Source organism: Bufo gargarizans, chromosome 3 (genome assembly GCF_014858855.1).
Source record: "Bufo gargarizans isolate SCDJY-AF-19 chromosome 3, ASM1485885v1, whole genome shotgun sequence".
In the NCBI taxonomy this organism is placed as follows: domain Eukaryota; kingdom Metazoa; phylum Chordata; class Amphibia; order Anura; family Bufonidae; genus Bufo; species Bufo gargarizans.
Genome location: NC_058082.1, coordinates 518,600,400 through 518,620,893, shown reverse-complemented (window position 1 = coordinate 518,620,893; position 20,494 = coordinate 518,600,400). Strand labels below are relative to the sequence as shown.

Below are 20,494 nucleotides of genomic sequence, written 5' to 3'. Positions count from 1 at the left end.
CTACTGAAGTTCAGACAATCTACCAATATTGAGGGGATACAGTTAGAAGGTGTCCAACATAAGATGGCGGCGTTTGCCGACGACCTTTTACTGATGATAACGAACCCCAAAGAAGCAATGCCTCATGTATTGGAGATTTTCAAGAGCTTTGGAGCTATCTCTAACTTTAAAATAAATATGGGAAAATCTGAAGCCTTGGGAGTATCACTTGATCCGGATACAAAGAGTCACATAATGGCCTTGACCCCATTCAAGTGGCCCAGTGAGGCCATAAAATATTTAGGAATATTAGTACCGGCTAACCCGAACCTTCTCTTTCGACTGAATTATAGCCCCATGATAAATAAAATCAAATCATTTCTCTCTAGGGCCTCAGTGCCTAATCTGTCTTGGCTAGGGAGGAAAAACATCCTTACGACGTATGTGCTACCCCAAGTTATGTATACTTTTAGATCTCTCCCCATTTCAGTCCCTAAATCTTTCCTTAATAGTCTTAAGGTACTCATGGGAAAGTTTCTATGGGCGGGGAAAAGAGCTAGACTTTCCTTCTCTCTTCTTACGAGGAAAAGGAAACAAGGAGGTATTTCCCTTCCGGATTTGAATGCCTATATCCAAGCTATACATTTAGAGAGGTGGATTGCTTTGTCCAGGCCTCAACCCTTTCCTCTTCATGTAGCTATGGAGAGAGCGGTGATGGGAAAAAATAGGGAACACCTTCTTTGGAGCTACAACGGCAAAACCCCCGTTAGAGGAGAGGTAAAAAGTGAAATTACGAGGTGTACTATTGTTCATTGTAATATGTCTCCGGCACTTAACATGAGTGGCAAGAGACTTTCTCCTTTAATGCCGCTTCATTTGCTACCACATGTACTTTCAAGCAATCCCATCAAAAGACCTACGGCTTGGAAGTTTGTTCAAAGTTACAGATTAGGAGATCTATTTAGATCGCCACCAAATTCTGAGTTTTTCAAGGCCCTCACTGGGACTTCTGCTTCCGAAATAAACATGATCCAGAAATGGGACTTTGAGAGTACGTGTGCCAAGTTTTCAAAGACTGATTTCCTACCTCTTCCAGATCCAACCTGGTTAGAGAACTATGTACTTCTACCTTCCACTCCCCCAAAGTGCTTGTCATTAATTTATAGACATTTGCTAACTGAAAGGGATAAACATACGCCGGCATATTTGAGAGAGTGGGAGAGAGAACTAAACATCACAATAAATGACCCTGATAAGGCGTTTATACTTTCCCATTCTCATGGATTTTCGAGGTGTGTAAGAGTCCAAGAAAACTCGGTAAAGATACTTACCAGGTGGTATCGCACACCAGAATTTCTTCATAAGATTAATCTGATCCCTTCTAATGATTGTTGGAGGTGCTCTAATGGAGTGGGTAATATCTCCCATATTTGGTGGTCCTGCCCGGCTCTGAGACATTTTTGGCATGAGGTTGAATCAGCTATTAACAAGGTGTGCTGTTCTCAAATTAAACTTACAGGCCCCTTGATTCTATTGTGGCTTCCTGAGAAGGAGTTCAGACCAAGTAAATCTTCCTTAGCCACACATATGATTACTGCTGCAAAACTTCTCATTCCAATTAAATGGAGAGAAACAGATCCCCCCACTTTGAACATGTGGTATGAAAAAATGAACCTTTTGTGTCAAATGGAGGAATTGGCGGGGTGGGAGAATAACAATAGGGGTAACTATTTGAAAATATGGCAACCTTGGCTTTCACATATGGAAGAGAAATATGCCTTGGCTGCTGTGTAGATCCACCAGATATGTATTTTCCTCAATAGGGTGCAAGATATGTGCAATGTCATCCCTATTACTACATTTGGAATAGAGGTTCACTTTGAGTAGCTAAAACCAAATACTCGTGTGTTGAGATCCTGACTGACTTATTATTTCTTTATTTCTGAACTCTGTTTATTGTATGTGTAGTTCTTTTTGTTCGTAAATCACATTCCAACTTGATCATTATGGAACAGGACCAAACGTTAGAGATTCGCTCATTGGATAAATAATTTATACGGTATCAGTAGATATCAGCATGATTGGAGGGGTTAGTCGACCCTAGCTCATTGTATACTTTATATACTGTTACCTCTTATATGTAGTTCAGGTCTTCCAGCTACTATGAGTGGGGCTCCACAGTCATCCCGCTGGATTAACAGATCTTGGTCTATGTTTTGTAAGGATATGTCGCTTTTATGGATGTACAAGAATGTGCTTTGCGTGTTTTATTATTGGAAAATGACACAAATAAAGATTTTCAAAAAAAAACTTCAATTTTCTCATCTCTATTTATTATGGTTTTCCAATTTGTCCATAAAAAATGTTGACTGTCCGTGATTTTGGGATAAGTTGTCCAGAAAAAAGAAAAATTCAGGTTGGCAATCCTGCTGTCAGAACGTACTTGCTCTCCGATTGTCACACATGGAGTCTTTTGTTTCCCCCCCAGAAATGGAGCGTGCACATGAGCACTTGCCAACCAATCTCCCTTGGCAGGCTTGGACTGGCCCACCGGAGAGCCAGTAAAATCCTTGGTGGGCCCCCGAACCAGCAGTCAGCTTCCTTGCTTAGAAGCTGTCTGTGATAAGCTCCACCCCCTGTACAAAGTTGGATGCATGCTGCCTGCAATTCATCCTAAATGAGAAGGAGGGCTCCATACCAGCGCTGATTCATGGGAACTGACAATTTTTGTGTAAACAAAAAGTAATATAAATATGAGAGCTCACTGGAATATAGCTCAGGCTGCTATACCACCTAGATAACTCAGTAAAATATGTAATAACTGGCCAGCTCTTCATCAACAATGTACTAACATTTAATCACAGACATAAACCGTATTTTTCGCCCCATAAGATGCACTTTTTCCCCCCAAAAGTGTGGGAAAATGCCCCTGCGTCTTATGGGGCGAATACTAATGAGTGCTTCCATTATGAAAGCACTCATTAGTACTGGAGGACCAGGAAGCGGTGAAGGCTCTGTACTCACCGCTTCCTGGTCCTCGTCTGTCGGCTGTGAAGGCTGCGCACAGTGTGAGTGCTTTCTGTGACCTCACGCTGTGCGCGCCAGTTCACAGCACAGCCGACATCAGGAGGAGGAGGATTGCAATCTATAGTATTCATTATCTTTTATTGAATGCATCTACCTTTACTTTAATGTCATTCACCTGCTGTTCCAATTCTGTTATTAATTGTTGTCTTCTCCTTACAATCAATTCCTCTAAAGGTATTGACTGTAACTTAAAAAAACAGTGCAAGACCTCACACATAGGTCTGATGCAGGGGTTTTATATAATGTCAAACCCTTTGGTGTAATACCTGTTTTAAAATAATGCTGTAAAGACTTCACCTTCCACTGTTGTCTTAATTGTTTAATTCGACTAAGTGCATATAATTGGTCCAGGCAGAGACAAGGGTGTGTAATGAAGGTGCTGCCTGTGTCTGCATGGTGGAAACAAAACTGTTGGAGCAGCTTGTGCTTGTCGACAAGTCAAATGACCCTGTCCACCAGAGGTCTGTCTGGGACATCCAGAACCTGTTGGCCGTGTGACTCCTCACAAACACTGTTCCCAACACCTCCTAAGAGCTATGTCAGAACGACCTTGGCATGCAATTTGTCAAAACAACCACGCTGCTTCTATCAGTCCAATGATGCACTCCCTCTGAAAGTCTGTCAACTGGGCAAAACGTCTTCAAGTGCGTCATAAAAGCATGTCTACTGGGTGTGGATGTTGGGGATGTATATTTCTGGACTTTGTGATTATTTGCTTCCCTATATGAGCTCATTTATTACACTGTTCACTCATGAACCAAGTGCATCACTTTTGGATGCATTTTATATTTAAAAAAATGATGGAACAAAATAGTTATATATATATATAAATAAAAAAATAAATAAAAAAAAGGCTTCAGTATGATCAAACCATTTCTCTCAAATAACAGCACCGCGCATGTGTGGCTGCTATTTATTTGTTCCTATGGGAGCAACGAAAATAGCTTTTCGGCAGTCCTGTTGAAATGAATGGGAAGCACAATATGCAAGTGCGGCCACTACTCTATTCACTTGGGGCAGATGGAAATAGCCAAGCCTGCACTCGGCTATTTTCGGCGCTCCCATAGGAATAAATGCAAGTGTGGCCACCCTCCTTCACTTTGCGGCTCCGTTCTAAAGATAGGTGTGTGTCCTAGCGATATGCCCCCAATGTCATAGGTGATACAACTCCGTTAAGCCATGTCCCCAAACCACAACCCCCTTTTTCCTGCATAAACTTGGCTGGTATTTTGTGTTGGGAAAGGGGAAAACCCTTTCCTAAAGTCAATAGGAATGTTCATGGAAACAGTTACTTTATGTAGGCATGGTATTTGAACACTTTCTGCCAGTTCACATTGAGTTTTTTGGGCACTGATTTTGGATCATTTCTGCCTTAAAACAGTCTCCTATTCATTTTAATGGGAAGCAGCACTTGCTTTTTTTCCATGTGGAAAAAAGAGGCAACTTGCCCTATATCTTGGGGCAGAATCCGCACTGAATCTCCTATCAAAATGAATGGGAAGCATAAAAAAACTGCTCTATTTAAGTAATAAATTTTTTGGTGCAGCTGTGCGCAAAAAAACCTCAAGCTGAAACTTTGTATTAAAAAAAAACAAAAACAAAACAAAAAACAAAGAAAAAAGCATAAAAACTCCATAAAATCTGTTGTGTGAACAGACTTATCACACTGACTAAAAGAAATGGCAACCAATCACAGCACAGCTTTTATTATGTATTCACCTCTCAAAACATAAAAGCTGCACAGTGATTGGTTGCTATGGATGGACAACAAAGACAGTGTCATAAACCTGCCCCTTACTGTTTTTATCCCTGTTTTATATGATTTGAACTTAATGAAAAAGAGCCAAGGAAAATCAAATAAATGAGTCAATGCATTCTTAAAAAAATAGTTTTTTTTTATTTTCCAGAAATCTATCTTTTGTTTAACATAGAATATAGAATGTAATAATCCATTAGAGGAGTAAAAGCAGCAGGTTCACGGAAACACTCAATATAAATAATGCATAATAATAGTGAACTACAAGAATCAGATAAAATGAAATTACATAGACGGCAAAAGGAATAAGAAAATGAAGGTCATGTTTAACCAGGCCTAGTCTAAAGATTACAACTTTAAATAATGTACCTTTTATTGTTCTACATGAGGCATTTCAACCCTAAAGGCCTCTACTAAACACATTGTAGCATAAGAAGTTATAATGCTTTTATATAAAACATGAACACAAAGATAGGATTTGATGCAGATGAAATCAAGACATGATAAGGCCAAGGTCACACTTAGCAGTTTTGTTATGTTTTAAACCCGTCTTAGCCAAATCCAGGAGTGGATCCTAAAGGTACAACAGAGGAAAGATTTGTGTGTCCCTGGTCTAAGACTTGATTTACACATATGGGGGGTCATTTATCAAACTGTTGTAAAGAACTGGCTTAGTTGCCCATAGCAACCAATGAGATTCCACCTTTCATTTTTGACAGCTCCTTTGGAAAATGAAAGGTGAAATCTGATTGGTTGCTATGGTGCAACTGATCCAAACACAGCAGTGGCTATAAGTGACAGGTGAAGTTTCTGGGTTTAAAAAAATAAAATAAAAATGTATTTGTGAATGCAGCCTTAGGGCCAATTCAGACGGCTGTAGTGCTTTGCGAATCCGCAAAACACGGATACCAGCCGTGTGCGTTCCGCAATCTGCACATGGCTGCAACCATAATTGAAAATGCCTATTCTTGTTCTATCTTTACCACGGAGCCACGGAACGGAACCATTGATGCAGATAGCACACAGTGTGCTGTCCGCATCTTTTGCGGCCCCATTGAAATGAATGGGTCCACACCCGTTCCGCAAAATTGCGGAACGGATGCGGACTCATTCATGTGGCCGTCTGAATGAGCCCTTATACTTTAATTGCAGACCGCATCTGTACACATAAAGGAGTTGTGAACTCATATCCAGACCTCTCAGACTGATGGGAGCCACGTTGGTGATCATACTCGCCTGGCCCCGATGCTGCTTCCCAACTTTCTTGCTCGTCTTAGGTTCTTCCATGTAAACCTTCTGTTTGACGCAGCTACAGCCAATCACTGCTGCTCCCTTGCCTCATGTCAAATGGGCACATGACTCAAGGGGAGCAGATTTGTGATTGGCTGCAGCTGCGTCAAAACGGTAGTTTACATGGAGGGACTTGAGACAAGCAGTGGAGGCTGGGGAGCGAATGAGCCAGAACCCAGCTCCAGGGATCAGGCAAGTATGATCACCAAAGCGCCTCCTGCCAGTCTGAGGGGCCTGGAAATTAGTGAACAACCCCTTTAATGTTCGGTCCAAAAGATAAGAGACGTTATATTGTAATTGTACATCTGTCATCATGAATAAATCAGCAATAACAATTGATCAGGCTTGTGCCAGACAGATACCCAAGCTAAGTTCTGTGTACTTTAAATGTTTTAGTAAAGGCTCATGCATACAACCGCGTGCTGGCTGGGCCCGTGCTGCGGACCGCAAATTGCAGTCCGCAATGCACGGGCACCGACCGTGGGGCAGCCGCATGTGGATTGCGGACCCATGCACTTGAATGGGGTTCGTGATCAACATCTGACGGTCCGCACAGCAAAAAAGTAGTGCATGCACTACTTTTTGGCGATGCGGAGGCACAGACAGAAAACCTACGGAAGCACTTCGTAGTGCTTCTGATCTGTGCCTCCGTTCCGCATTTCCGTGATTGCGGACCCATTCAAGTGAATGGGTCCGTGATCCGTGGGGCAGGGTGCACACAGCCGATGCCCGTGTATTGCGGACCCTCTGTATGCGTGCTCCAATACAGCCACGGCCGGGTGCATGAGCCCTAATTCATAATTTTTTTTTTTTAGCCCATCAACCGTATGATTTTTTTTTTTTTATTAATGTATAAAACAGCTAAAACACAGTGGCATGCCTTCCATGGAGGCAGACCATGCAACTGTAAAGGGGGGTAAAAGGGGCCTAGCGCTGAACTCTTTCCTCCTCTTTTCTCCAACAAGAAAACTCAGGGGCACATTTATTAAAACTGCCGTTTTAGACGCTGGTCTTAATAAGACCCTATTGCTGGATCCGCCAGAGTTATGAACAGACCGGCCTGTCCCTTTCCCTGCCCATCCCATGGCCCCTTTTTAAGACCTGACTTGAGCGGGGAGAAGTTGCAGATTCCGGCACTAATTTAGGCGTATTTCTGTTTGATTAATGACCCCCTCATTATTTTCATGCAACTACCAGGGAAGCTCAGTGAAAAATGATTTTTAACGCTTCTATTGCATTCAATGGTAACTGTATAAATTCCTAGGCACGGAGCTTCCCTAGTGGCAGTTTCAGACAGTTTTATAATACACTGTATGAGGCAAGCCACAGACATAGAAATGGATGGGGAGATTTACCATTGTATTTATGGCAGTTCTGTGGCTCAGAATGGGCACCATATTTACGTAGCAATTGCTAAAGTGGGTGAGGCAGAAAGTCAGCTTCTCTATTCCAATTCTTTTATTATTATTTATTCTGCTTAAAAAAAAAATAAAAAATCATAAGCCAGAAATATGTTGCCTGTAAGCGTTTGCTACATGCATACTGGGAAATAAGGTGGGCCATGCTAAGTTTTCCTACAGGGCCCTGAACGATCTATGTACGGTACATCCCGTCTGAAACATATTGTTTATTCTATTTTCTGTATAGGATTATGGAGGCAACCATCATGCTTGGGCTGCTGCCCTGCAGAAGAGATGACTCAATTCTGAAGGAAGCTTGGGGGAATGCTTTTCTGAATGGTGTGATCTTGTGTCACCTATAAATAGGTGTCATCTGCCAATGTCATCCTGCCAGTGATAATAATGAGATGACTGCTGAAAAGAGATCACTAGAGAGGTGGCAGTACCTGACTATTGTGAGGCTTGCACAGTGAAACAAATGGAAGATTTTAGTATTATTTTTAAATATGGATAATGAAATGAGAAGTAAAAAAAAAAAAAAAAATCACCAAAAATGATTAAAGGGGTTGTCCAAGTTATATTTATTAATGACCTATCCTCAGGATAGCTCATCAATATCAGATCGGCTGGGGTCCGACACCCAGCACCCGCGCCGATCAGCTGTTTGAAGAGGAGGCGCGCGCCGTGCCAGCGCTGCCTCCTCTTCACTGTTTACCTGCTCGGGGTTGCATCTGCAGCGGTGAGCAGGTGTAATTACACCCAAGCCGTCCCATTCACGTCACTGGTACGGATCGCTCCTATACAAGTGTATGGGAACGATCCGTCCAATTGAAATGAATGGGACGGTTAGGTGTAATTACACCTGCTCACCGCTGCAGATGGAACGGCGAGAAGGTAAACAGTGAAGAGGAGGCAGCGCTGGCACGGCGCGCGCATCCTCTTCAAACAGCTGATTGGCGGGGGTGCCGGGTGTCGGACCCCAGCCGATCTGATATTGATGACCTATCCTGAGGATAGGTCATCAATAAATATAACTTTGACAACCCCTTTAACATAAAATGTCATGTGATTTAAACAACAGGTCATTTAAAGAAACACTCAGCAAAAAGTTTTGCGTGTGTAAAGGGGGCAGTGTATGACACCGATATTCCTTGTGTAATGCTCAACCCACACAGCTTGCACCAGGAATAACCAGGTGTATAAATTAAATATTCTCTGTGTCAGAATATTGGGTCAACATGGCTGCTGTTATCGGGGCACTACACACTAAAGGGCAGCCTCATCCTTTGACTGTGGACACATCTACATATGTGCCAGATAAATAGTGTAATTTATGCAAGTGAGGTTATACACAATCTTCTTTGGTAATGAAGTGTTTTGGAACTGAAAACCACATCAGAGAAAATCAACTAAATTGCCATTATCAGGCTATTCACGTATTCGAGAATTAGTACACATCCATATTACATGCGATAGAGCCTGACCCGAATTCAAAGTATCATACAGTCCCATGATGCTGTAAGTTCAGGTCAGTTAAAGCCATGGTGTGCCATGACACACGTGAATAATATGGATGTTTAATACATCCAGAACACACTAATGTGAAAAGCCCACAAGTTGTATTGCAGACGCCCCCCCCCCCCCACCCCCATTAACAATAAGACCATTTTAAGTAATTAAAATTAGGAACACAATAAATACAATGCATGTTTCATGTTTCTACCCGTTCTCAATTACGTTTCTACCCGTTCTCAAAGTATTGCCAAAAAATACTACTGTAGGTAAGCAAACAGTAGAATGTGCATATCAGCAGAGATATATACACCGAATAATTTAACTGTCCATTACATAATAAGGTCATTCTTTAAAGTTGCTCATTACTGCAGCTTCACACTGGGTAAAACTTCAGCTATTTTTCAAAACAATATTCCCATTTTTTAACTTACATGGAATAAAAATAACATTTCAGACTCAAACAAAGCATTGTCCACCGGACAAGTGGCATGTTTTCTTACTATGTCCACCGGACAAGTGGCTTGTTTTTTACTTTGTCCATTGGGCAAGTGGCATGTTTTTTATGAATTATAAAGCTACCCCAATTTCAGCGATCAAATGACCACTCCAAATGGGTCAATACCTAAACCACAATAGCAGTGCTTGCAAGTTTATGAACCCTTCAAAATGTTCTACATTTCTACATGAATTTGACCTAAAACTACATCAGATTTTCACACAAGTCCTAAAAGTAGATAAAGATAACCAATTCAGTCAAATTAGTAAAAATAATAAACTTGGTCATCTATTGAGGAAAATGATCCAATATTACAGGTCTGTGACTGGCAAATATGTGTGTCAACCTTTGCTTACAGTATCTGGTGTGACCCCCTGGTGTAGCAATAACTGCAACTAAATGTTTCCGGTAATTGTTGATTAGTCCTGCACATCGGCTTAGAGGAATTTAAGTCCATTCCTCCATACAAAACAGCTTCAACTCTTATGTTGGTGGTTTCCCCCCATAAACTGCTCACTTCAGGTCCACAACATTTCTACTGCCTAGTGTTATGTCAAATTTATGTCAAAATATAGAAAATTCGAAAGCGTTCACAAAACTTTTAAGAGCCACTGTACTATAAACAAAGTTATAAAATATGGCCAGCATCTCTTTTACCCATGCTGCAGATAGCTATATTCAGTTCCATTCTATTCATCACTGTTCTTTGCTATCTACACTGTTTTACTAAATATTATTGCATATGCAATTATCCATTACTTAAAGTGAACTTAAAAGGGCATCTGTCAGCAGATTTGTACCTATGACACTGGCTGACCTGTTACATGTGCACTTGGCAGTTGAAGCCATCTATGTTGGTCCCATGTCCATATATGCCTGCATTGCTGAGAAAAAATGTTTTATTATATGCAAATGAGCCTCTAGGAGCAAAGGGGGCATTGCCATTACACCTATAGGCTCTGCTCTCTCTGCAACTGTCGTGCCCTATCCACTTTGATTAACCGGGCCAAGCAGTGAAAATGTCGTCACTGCCTGGCCCTGTCAATCAAAGTGGAGAGCGTGCGGCAGTTGCAGAGAAATCGGAGCTCTAGGTGTAACAGCAACGCCCCCGTTGCCCCTAGTTTACCATTTGCATAAATTAAATATACTTTTTCTCAGCAATGCGGGCACATATTAACATGGGACTAACACAAATGCCTTCAGCTGCCAAGTGCACATGTAACAGGTCAGCCAGTGTCATAGGTACAAAGTTGCTGACAGATGCCATTTAAATACCATCTCAAAATAATATAGTGTCAATCCTTGTTGAACACCAAGATAAAATAGCAGTTAATGCCACAAATCAACTGTGCATAAAAGCTAATCTAATAACAGCAGCGAACTGTTGAGGTACAAAGATCCATAAACAGCAGTGCAAACCTTCAGTTCTGGTTAAATTGAACCAAGCCATCTTTTGTAAGTCACAGAAGGTGTTCTGATCAGCAAGTACTGGCTTTTTTCTTGTAACTAAGACCACTGATAATTCTAAGGCTGGTTTCACACGGGCGTTGCGGGAAAAGGTGCGGGAACATGCTAAATTTTTCCGTGCGAGTGCAAAACATTGTAATGCATTTTGCACGCGCGTGAGAAAAATCGCGCATGTTTGGTACCCAAACCCGAACTTTTTCACAGAAGTTCTGTCTGTCTTCTGTGCTGTGTGGAGGAACAGGACCTGTGGTGACGTCACTCCGGTCCATCACATGATTCATCACCATGGTAAAAGATCATGTGATGACCGGAGAGACGTCACCACAGGTCCTGTTCCTCCACACAGCACAGAAGACAGACAGAAGAGAAGCCGGGCTGCGCGAGCAAGTGGATTAAGGTAAGTTAATTTTTTTTTTTACCCCAGTGCTATTTTACTATGCATTCTGTATTCAGAATGCTATTATTTTCCCTTAGAACCATGTTATAAGGGAAAATAATAATGAACGGGTCTCCATCCCGATCGTCTCCTAGCAACCGTGCGTGAAAATCGCACCGCATCCACACTTGCTTGCAGATGCTTGCGATTTTCACGCAACCCCATTCATTTCTATGGGGCCTGCGTTACGTGAAAAACACACAAAATAGAGCATGCTGCGATTTTCACGCAACGCATAAGTGATGCGTGAAAATCACTGCTCATGTGAACAGCCCCATAGAAATGAATGGGTCGGGATTCAGTGCGGGTGCAATGCGTTCAACTCGCGCATCGCATCCGTGCAGAATACTCGCCCGTGTGAAAGGGGCCTAAGAGTGTTCCCCATTATTATTACAGTGATTTTGTAACCCCAGAAACTGCCCAAATATAAGAGCAATACACATGTCGATCCTAAAGGCGGCCTATTTATTAGCCTTGTACTTTGAAGCATCCCGTGGCTCTCTGCTTGGGTTGCTCCAGTCGTCGGCTTCTGCCGCATTCTTGTAGTGTCGCCATGCTGATTTGTTAAATACTGGCAGTCTCTCAAATGAGTCGCCGGAAACAGCCTAAACGTAAAAAAAAGGTAAAAGATTATTATTAAAAAATCTATGAAAATGTATAAATATATGAGATTTGATGGATTAAAGATCCACAAATCTTTAACCTCTGTAAGTAATACCTTAAGGTAGATAACCGCGTCTGTACCAACACCTTCCATGGAATAGAGTTTAAGGTCACCTTGGAAATAACGAGCATAGAGTCGAGAGATGGGTAATCCATACCCAAAACCAGCCTAAATGTAAATAAAAAATGTGAATTAAGGCACAATGACTTTCTTCTAGACCAGTAAATACATTATTACAGTGGGATTGATAGAAAAAGGGAGAAATATTATTTTGCTCCATCATTGAAATAGAGATATGATTGTTTAGTTTTAGTACGCCAATCCCGTTAAATGAACATTAACTTATGCATTTTCTGTAGCCAAATTTGTAACTACCTAAAAGGACAATGACAGTATGCAACTGTATAGACATACATCCAAAGAGAATGAGCAGACAGTTGTGTGGTTGCCTGCAGACAGGAGAAAATCTACAAGGCTTCACCGGGGGCCCAGGAAGACTTGAGACACTAAGGCCTCCTGCACATGACTGTAGCAGGGCCATGCCTGTATTGCAGCCTGCAAACAGCCACTGACTTGAATGGGTCCACAATTGGGAAGATACGGTGCGGAATCGATGCACAGATCTGAAGCCATTGAAGCACTACTAAGTGCTTCTGTGGGTTTTCTGTCCATGTCTCCGCACCAAAAAAAGTAGTGCATGCACTACTTTTTTGCTGTGCAGACCGCCAGACCGCCGGATGTGTATCGTGGACCACATTCAAATGAACAGGTCCGCGTCCGCAAACAGCGGGCACGCGGTCGGTGCCAGTGCATTGCAGACCGCAGCACAGGCACGGCCGGCCCACAGATGTGTGCATGGGGCCTTACAAGCATTGTAATGTGTATCTCAGTACGTAGAATTTGTTCTGCAAATGTTCAGCACAGATACGAAGCAGCCTTAGCCAGGCCACTTTCCCTGCACATTCGCCATCTTGGGTGAATGCAGGGGCACTATGGGAATACGGTTCAGATATCCCATCAGCACACATAGCTTTGTGGGGAAAGCATCATCATGATCAGACAGCCCACCCGTGCAACCTGAAATGATACAGATCCCATGGGGAAATTAAAAGTTGGAAAAAGTAAAAACAAAAACAAAAAAAGCTGACTATTTGTATGTATAACTATTGCGCACGTGGAGACATTAACATCTTAGCAACTTGTAGTAGTGGGAGGACCTGTCCATATCGGTGTCACCAGTTGTGGTGTGTCCTGCACAGTCTGACACTGGCAGCACTGATTGAATAATGTGAAACTGTGAAGGGACACTTTTATTGTGGACTATTGAACCAAGCGGTGGGGACCAGATAAGTATGATCACCACCGCTGGACGGCCACTCTGTGAGGTCTGATATAATGTTTGATATCCCCAAATGATCGCTAATATTTTTTCTAGTAAGAAAGACCCCTTTAACTATCTTTCAACTTAAAATAAGTAATGGAACAGTTGATACTAAAAACAATAAGTTGTGTAAAATGCTTTAGTTTGCTCAGTTTTCTTACAAAGCTGGGAAGAACCTACATACAGTGGATATAAAAAGTCTACACACCCCTGTTAAAATTTCAGGTTTCTGTGATGTAAAAAAATTTGACAAAGATAAATCATTTCAGAACTTTTCCCACCTTTAATGTGACCTATTAACTGTACCACTCAATTGAAAAACCAAACTGAAATCTTTTAGGTAGAGGGAAGAAAAAATATAAAAATAAACTAATACTTTGTTGAAGCACCTTTTGATTTTATTACAGCACTCAGTCTTTTTAGGTATGAGTCTATCAGCATGGCACATTTTGACTTGGCAAGATTTGCCCACTCTTCTTTGCAAAAACACTCTAAATCTGTCAGATTGCGAGGGCATCTCTTGTGCACAGCCCTCTTCAGATCACCCCACAGATTTTCAATCGAATTCAGGTCTGTGCTCTGGCTAGGCCCTTTCAAAACTTTAATCTTCTTCTGGTGAAGTCATTCCTTTGTTGATTTGGATGTATGCTTTGGGTTGTTGTCATGATGAAAGATGAAGTTCCTCTCCATGTTCAGCTTTCTAGCAGAAGCCTAAAGGTTTTGTGCCAATATTGACTGGTATTTGGAACTGTTCATAATTGCCTCTAGCTTAACTAAGGCTCCAGTTCCAGCTGAAGAAAAACAGCTCCAAAGCATGATGCTGCCTCCACCATGCTTCACTGTGGGTATGGTGTTCTTTTGGTGATGTGCAGTGTTGTTTTTGCGCCAAACATATCTTTTGGAATTATGGACAAAAAGTTCCACCTTGGTTTCATCAGACCATAACACCTTTTCCCACATGCTTTTGGGAGACTTCAGATGTGTTTTTGCAACATGTAGCCTGGTTCGGATGTTTTTCTTCGTAAGAAAAGGCTTTTGTCTTGCCACTCTACCCCATAGCCCAGACATATGAAGACTACGGGAGATTTTTGTCACATGTACCACACAGCCAGTGCTTGCCGGATATTCCTGCAGCTCCTGTATGTTGCTGTAGGCCTCTTGGTAGCCTTCCAGACCAGTTTTCTTCTCGTCTCTTCATCAATTTTGGAGGGACGTCCAGTTCTTGGTAATGTTACTGTTGTGCCATATTTTCTCCACTTGATGATGACTGTCTTCACTGTGCTCCATGTTACATCTAATGCCTTGGAAATTCTTTTGTACCCTTCTCCTGACTGATACCTTTTAACAATGAGATCCCTTTGATGCTTTGGAAGCTCTCTGTGGACCATGGCTTTTGCTGTGGGATGCGACTAAGAAAATTTCAGGAAAGACCAACTAGAGCAGCTGAACTTTATTTGGAGTTAATCAGAGGCACTTTAAATGATGGCAGGTGTATGCTGACTCCTATTTAACATGATTTTGAATGTGATAGCTTAATTATGAACACAGCTACATCTCCAGTTATTTTAGTTTTTTTTGTTCTCTTTCCTCCACCTTAAATATTTAAGTGTGTTTTTCAATTGAGTGGTGCAGTTTATAGGTCACATTAAAGGTGGAAAAAGTTATGAAATTATTTATCTTTGTCTCATTTTTTTACAGCACAGAAACCTGACATTTTAACAAGGGTGTATAGACTTTTTATATCCACTGTACATACAAGATGTTTTCAACTTACCAAAGGAGCTGCTCTGCTTGGCTCTAAACTGGGTCTAGGTGCTGTGGAATACATGTAATTGAACAGGCGATCTATCTTCCGCAATGGCACTCCACCACCTTGGTCACTGATCTAGGGAAGGGTAACATGTTACTTCTCACAATGATTTAACCTGAGGTGACAGTATGCAGTGAGCTCCCAATAACACCTACTGTTTTAGATTTAAAAAGACTATCAGCATGATCGATTCTAAGCATACTGTCTGGTGAGGTTGATCACGCTGATTGAAATGATACCCATCTTTTGTCTGTATGTTAAACAGCTGCAGAAATATCAGTGTTTTTATTCGTATGCAAATGAGCACTTTGGAGCACCATTTGGCAGAACTGAATTCTTTGAAAAGTGCCTGGAGGTAAGTGGTCAGCCTTGCAAATACATGTCCTAGGTTCAAATCCCAGGAGAAAATTCCGGAACTGTTTCTTCAGTTATTTTTTTTCTCCCTCATTTAACCCATAATAAAAGGCTATAGCCTTAATTTTTTGAGAATAGAGGTTGTCTATACTAAGGAAGCTAATACATATTACTGGTGTCTTTATATTCATATATTGTGCCTGTGAGTAAACCAACAATATGTATTAACTTTCTAAGCATAGAAAACCTCTATTCTCAATATATTAAGGCTATAGCCTTTTTTAAAGAAACAGATCCAGAATGCTCTCCTGGGATTTGAACCTGGGACATGTACTTGCAAGGCTGACCACTTACCACCAAGCTATAGCCTTATCATACTGCGAGGAATAGTTTTCTATTCTTAGAAAGTTAATACATATTACTGGTGTCTTTATAATCATATATTGTGCCTGTGAGTAAGGCAGTAAGATGTATTATCTTTCTAAGCATAGAAAACCTGTATTCTCAACACTGTGAGACTAAAGTAAGTAGTGTATATGATATATACATGCTAGGACACAGCTTTGCCCTCAGCATGCTGATGTCTAGCCATGTCATTCAAGGGGAGATGGGAGTAAACAGCACAGGGGTGTTATAAAAGCAGTGCTCCAAGTATTCAGCCCCGCCTGCTGGTGCTCCAACTTGCTCATTTACTGATGAATAAAAACACAGCTATCTCTGCAGCTGTTTAATATACAATGAAAGGTATCATTTTAATAAGAATGATAAACCCTAAAAGCCAGTATGGTTCATTAGGGTTGATAATGCTGACCGGGGCTGTTTAAGGCTTTCAATATGTATAAACTATAGTGACAGACACAAACAGCTTTGTAATTATTTCTTCTTATTTGCCTATTACACGATTAAAAATACTAATTTAATGCATATAGGAGGGAGGATAATATATAGTATGAACATGCCTTTATAGATAGATCTTCCTTTCCAAGTGTGACCAATGTCTTCACAGGTGGCAGGGCCTCAGTGCGGCCTTCATGTTGCTCCACAGTGGCTCTCATTGAATTCTTGAGGGAACAGAAATGTGAGATTTTATGGCATGAATTCTTGAGGGAACAGAAATGTGAGATTTTATGGCATATTTGGACCTAAGAACAGACACACACTGAGTACAGATATACTAACTAGCTAAAAAAAAAATTACAAGGAAAATAAATAAAATGATCATAGATTGCTATTAAGCTGTGCATTGGGAAAATTCTTTAGAGATACATAACTAAAATGAGTTACTAAATGCAAAAAAATACAAAAATTACATGCAATGGCTTACTCATCATTAAGAATACTGTAATATGTTAAAGCAGTAATACAAATTAATGTATTGAGAACATGAGGTCCGGCCGACAGCCTAATGTTTATGGGAGATCCCAACTCTCCTTTGATAGATGATGTTGGGAGAGAGAAGGATCAGGCAAAGTAAATATTTTTGCCTGATCCTTTTGTTCTCCCGGGAGACGAGCTACAGTCAAAAATGTCTAGAAGCGGTTTTCTCCCCTCTTCCTATTGAATACACATTCATATTCAGCCAAACCGAACGTGAAGGTCTATAAGCAAATCATGGGGAGTCGGGAGAGAGAGCTGTCGTACTGCTGACCACTATCAAATGTGTATGGCGCCTTGAATTTCAGGATCCTACAAAGATGGTTTCAGATACATACAGTAGTGGGACACTCACGTCTATCTACAGCATAACTACTCATAATACCTAATGCTTAAACATGGAGACTAACATTTTAAGCACCACAAGCAACCTGTTAAGAGCTTTATACTTCATGCCCATGGTTCAACCAAGAGGGTTCCTGGTTACAAACAAAATCTGAATGGAGAGGCGTTTCAGAGAAAAGAAGCCAGGAACAGGGAGAGGCGTCAACTTTTCTCTGCCTGGTCTTTTTTTTTTTTACTATAGACAATAGGGACAGACCTGTCAACCAGGCCGAGCGGAGTGTGGTAAAAACGGAGAACAGAACCCCCAACTAATCTTCTCCCCATTCTCGGTTTCTTTCTAAACTAAGCTTTCTTTGAAATGCTGCAGTGCCTCAGAGTGCATCATGGCTGTAGCCAGTTAAACTTGTTATTTGATTTAGTGCATGGTTGGCCGAACTGTTCGCTGCGTCGTGAAGACAATGTAATGTGTATGGGGAGCTCCCAATTTAGAATGTGTCGGCAGATAAGAACCATTTGGCCCATCTAGTCTGCCCAATGTACTGAATACTATGAATAGCCCTATCTTATATGAAGGATGGCATTATGCCTATCCCATGCATGTTTAAACTCCTTCACTGTATTTGCAGCCAGTGATGACCAGTTTGCATTGTTCGCCTGCGAACATATGCGGGCTGCCATCTTTTTTCACAAGTCCGGCGAGGCACAGGTAAGCCCTTACCTGTACGCGACCCGGTCTGAAAACAAGTGCGATCAGCGGGAGCAGGCAGTTCTGAGAACAGCCACCGGGGGCCTTCATCAGGCTGTTCTTGGAACTGCCTGCTCCCGGTGACCGCATTTGTTTTCAGACCAGCTCGCGGCACAGGCACAGGTAAGGGCTTACCTGTGCCTCGTCAGACTTGTGAAAAAAGATGGCAGGCTGCATATGTTCGCGGGCGAACAATGCGAACTGGCCATCACTGTTTGCAGCTACCACTTCTGCAGGAAGGCTATTCCAATCTAATGTGTATGGGGAGCTCCCAATTTCACGTTGCCTGATCCTTCTCTGCCCTGGCATCATCTGTCAGGAAAAGAACTGGGCAAGCTGAATTTATTTTTTTTGTCTGACCCAGAGCTGATACACAATGTGATGGCCCCAGTTTTTCCAATGTATTGCAGATCTAATCTTAATGTCGGATATTTACTATACACTAGGGCTTACTTGTAAATGGCAGGTAGCACTCGGGGTGGCCTGGCCCTGCCGGATATGTACAGATATTACTGTGCTGTCCAGCTGACATATGCAAGCTGGTGGGTAAGAGCGGATGCCAGCAACCCAGCAGTGGTGCTGGAGGCGGCACTCCTTGGATCATATGAGGCCCTGACAATTTTTTTTTTAACAGATTAGGTAAATACCCAGCAGGACATTTCACCTTTAACATGACAGCAGTAATAAAAGTATGGAACGATTATGTGTGGGTATGGGGTAATAAGGGGAGGGGGGAGGGATGGTCCCCTGTATTGCCATTGTGGAGAAATGCAAAGTTACCGGAACTAGACACAATTCCAGATTTTGAGTTTTGGCCGAAACATGGAATCAAATACATGACCCAGATATTCTCAGAAGGAACGTATATAGCTGTTCATGAATTAAGGGAGGAGTACTGTTTACCCAGGAACAGTCTCTTTAGATATTTTAAATTAAGACACGCTTCTGTAAAGCAATTTGGTAGCGGCAGGATCGAGATAAAGTATGGAGAGATCGAAAAAATTGTTAGACAAACAAACTTATGCAAGCCAATATCCTCCTTTTATTCAGTACTTATATCCCAATTAGCCTCCCCGTTGACCATAGCTATGGCAAAGTGGCAGAAAGATGTCATCAGATTAGAAGATATGCATGAGAAGGAACTCACACACAACTGGAGGAACACAGTCATAAGCGCTAGAGACCAACTGATACAAGTAAAGTGGCTACAGAGTTCACCTAACCCTGGTCAAATTAGAACAAATGCATCAACTTGAGAGTTCACTATGTTCTAGATGTAATGGAGAGACAGGCACTCTGATCCACATGATTTGGGAGTGCCCCAAAATTGTTAGGACTGGGAGATGATCTATTGCAAACCAAATACTCTAAAAAAAAAATATATCGACATCTAATGTTCTATGCTAGGAAGTCTATCCTATTGAATTGGAAGCCCCCTAAAGTCCCCTCAATCCAACACTGAATGCAACTAATGGAAGAAGCCTTGCCAATGTACAAGATGACATATTTAGCCAGAAATAACCCGGAGAAATTTGATAAAATCTGGGGATTATAGCTCAATGCTAAAACATAGATAGCCTAAAGGAAGGTGGGAATCCAGCGGAGTTGTGGAGGTGTGTATGAGCGAGCGAATGAGGTAAAAATGCATAACATAATTATTATTCAGCAATGGCAAAAACTCTGTTCTGAAGGAAATACAATGACAGACTTCTGTGGTATCTCTTCATTGCTCCAAACCGTTGTTGAAATGTCTAATTGATTGTGTGCATCTACGTTACTGAACTGTTTTAAATGTGTTTTTTCCCTAAAAAATGAAAGAAAAAAAAAAAAAACACACAGCAGGTAACATAAAAGAAAAATAATAATTGAGAATATTACAGTACAACATATGTACAGCTGTGCAGCCCTTCTATAAGTAATGACAGAGCCCCTATCCATTAAGTGTATTTGAAAATGTGACTGCTGAATAGTTTTGTTTAATTCCTAAATTTTGGAGAGGGCCCAACAACCAGATTATGGTGTCGATATCGGCCGAGAGAAGTATTGCGTGCTTCGTGCCAGTAGGGGAATACTGCTGTAAGCAACAAGAAGACTGAACTCAAGTCTTCTTTGAGTCAAAATTACTACTTTCTGCTACTATGATTACTAATTATAAAAGTAAAATAACAAGGTAATAGGCTTAACTTCAGAATAAAGTAGCTATTTAAATGCCCAATTATTAATAAAATTGTTGCTCAAGGACTGCGTGTAACAAGGCACCACAATATATCATTGTGGAAACTGCCAATCTCTTCTCATGAAATGAAATGCTTGCTGCTTCACGCCACCCAAGTCGTGTTATCCCTTATTATAGCAGTAAATTACTCTGGAACCAGGTTGAACTGAAGCCAAGATT

At 41.4% G+C, this 20,494-nt stretch overlaps 1 protein-coding gene across 1 annotated transcript in view; it reads right to left on the bottom strand.

The window, feature by feature from the left end:
* Positions 1–11,686: 11,686 nt before the first annotated feature.
* Positions 11,687–20,494, bottom strand: part of PDK3 (pyruvate dehydrogenase kinase 3) — a 149,557-nt gene continuing 140,749 nt past the window's right edge. Inside the window, exons 8-11 of the mRNA XM_044284005.1 lie at positions 16,595–16,696; positions 15,246–15,356; positions 12,145–12,258; positions 11,687–12,031 (exon numbers count right to left, since the gene is read on the bottom strand). Of these exons, the coding sequence (XP_044139940.1) occupies positions 11,888–12,031; positions 12,145–12,258; positions 15,246–15,356; positions 16,595–16,696 (471 nt within the window). The 3' untranslated portion in view covers positions 11,687–11,887. The remainder of the gene's footprint in view (positions 12,032–12,144; positions 12,259–15,245; positions 15,357–16,594; positions 16,697–20,494) is intronic.